General features: G+C 39.5%; 1 protein-coding gene across 2 annotated transcripts in view; it reads left to right on the plus strand.

Annotated features, from left to right (window-relative positions):
• Window positions 1–2,284, plus strand: part of CEP120 (centrosomal protein 120) — an 86,737-nt gene that overhangs the window by 39,979 nt on the left and 44,474 nt on the right. For both annotated transcript variants that reach the window (XM_004696580.4, XM_045285303.1), the window contains one exon: window positions 1,639–1,728. In XM_004696580.4, coding sequence (XP_004696637.1) covers window positions 1,639–1,728 — 90 coding nt within the window. The remainder of the gene's footprint in view (window positions 1–1,638; window positions 1,729–2,284) is intronic.

The raw sequence follows: 2,284 nt of genomic DNA on the forward strand, positions 1-2,284 counted from the left end.
TAGGCAGAACAGACATCTTTACTGTGTTGAGTCTTCCAATTCACGAGCATGGGATATTCTTTCATTTGTGGAGGTCACTCTTGGTTTCTTGTAATAGTGTTCTGTAGTTTTCCTTGTACAATTCTTTTGTTTTTTTTGGTCAGGTATATTCTGGATGCCAATTCAACTTTTTAAAAAAAAATCATTTTATTGGGGGCTCGTACAACTCTTATCACAATCCATACATATATCACTTGTGTAAAGCACATTTGTATATTCATTACCCTCATCATCCTCAAAATATTTGTTCTCCACTTATGCCCTTGGTATCAGCGCCTCCTTTCCCCCCCTCCCTCCCTGCTATCCCCTTCCTCCTGAACCCTTAATAATTTATACGTTATTATTATTTTGTCATGTGATACACCATCTGATATGTTACACCCATTTTTTCTGTTGTCCATCCCCTAGGGAGGAGGTTATATGTAGATCCTTATAATCAGTTCCCCCTTTCTACCCCACCTTTCCTTCACCCTCCGGTATTGCCACTCTCAGCACTTGTCCTGAAGGGATCATCTGTCTTGGAATCCCTGTATTTCCAGTTTTTACCTGTAACAGGGTACATCCTCTGGTCTAGCTGGATTTGTAAGGTAGAATTGGATCATGATAGTGTGGGGGAGGAAGCATTTAAGAATTAGAGGAAATTTGTATGTTTCATTGTTGCTACACTGAACACGACCCTTCTGTAAGGGGGTGAGCCGTTACCTACAGATGGGTCTTGGGTCTCCACTCTGCACTCCTCCTCATTTACAATGATATGATTTTTTTGTTCTTTGATGCCTAATACCTGATCCCTTCAACACATTGTGGTCACACAGGCTGGTGTGCTTCTTCTATGTGGGTTTTGTTGCTTCTCAGTTAGATGGCCGCTTGTTTACCTGCAAGCCTTTAAGACCCCAGACATTATATCTTTTGATACCCGGGCACCATCAGCTTTCTTCACCACATTTGTTTACGCATCCATTTGTCTTCAGTGACCGTGTCGGGAAGGTGTGCATCATGGCCAATTCAAATTTTTACAAGCATTTAACTTACTGAAAATTCACTCCATCAAGTCAATACCAACTCTCCTCGACCCTATAGGAAAGGATAGAACTGCCCCTGTGAGTTTCAAGTCTGTTTAAGGGAGCAGAAAGCACTGTCTTTCTTCCATGGACTGGTGGTTTCAAACTGCTGACCTTGTGGTTAGCAGCCCAATGCTTAATGACTGCATGACCAGAGCTTATTGAGAGCAGTACAGTAATGGGCTGTTCAACCTTACTTGTAATGTGTGATTTTCCATAGCTGTTACCCTTTCTTTTTATGTTTGGTGGCCATTTTGATGTCTTCTTTTATAAAATATGAAGCTTCTTTTAACCTGAGGTCTTCAGATTTCCCGGAATGTGGCATCATCCATTCTCAAATAAGAGAGAACTCACTTTTAGCCCTCTACTTTTCCCGAGTTATACTCATATTCTGTAGCACTGCTATTTCTTTTTAAAAGAGCAAGATGAAATGCCTGGAGGAACATATCAGTTGTCAGAATCACTTAAGAACGCAATAGTTTATTTGAAACAGCAGACCTTTGAAATAACTGAGTTTTAACATGACTTTCTTTTGTAGCTAAAGCAGAAAGAACTGGCTCATATGAAAGCCCTTGCAGAGGAATGGAAGAAAAGGGACCGAGAGAGAGAGTCATTGGTAAAGAAAAAGGTAATAGCTTGTATAGAAATTGAAGGGGGAACTAACAATATTAACAATAAGATGTTTTCATGAATTAAATGTTCTAGAAGGCTAAACGAGCTAATTATTGTGGTTATCTATCAGCAAAGAGGAAATGAATAAGTCAGGGTGGTCAGAGGTTTTTCATTGTAAGCTGTTTTGTGAACCATGTAGGTAGATTACCTATCTACAAATATATAAATATGAAAAATGAATATTTTCAAGAAAAAAGGTTTTGTATAATAGTGCAATCTATAAATTCATAATAATAGAAACATTTTAAACTTTTAAAGAGAGAGTTAGGTTATACAATAAGCCACATCTTTTAAAAGGATAATATGTTTGGAGCCCTGGTGGTTCAATAGGTAATCACTTCGCTGCTAATCAAAAATTGGTGCTTTGAGCCTGCACAGCAGTTCCACAGCAGACAAGAAAGACCTGCCGATCTGCTCCTGCACATAACTCCGCCTAGGAAACCCTATGGGACAGTTCTTCTCTCCGCCTGAGTTTGCCCTGATTAATTCAACAGCACCCAACAACAAGCCAC

The sequence above is a fragment of the Echinops telfairi genome, unplaced genomic scaffold (assembly GCF_000313985.2).
Source record: "Echinops telfairi isolate 266 unplaced genomic scaffold, ASM31398v2 ScPeMD7_7469;HRSCAF=8507_1, whole genome shotgun sequence".
NCBI classification, from domain to species: domain Eukaryota; kingdom Metazoa; phylum Chordata; class Mammalia; order Afrosoricida; family Tenrecidae; genus Echinops; species Echinops telfairi.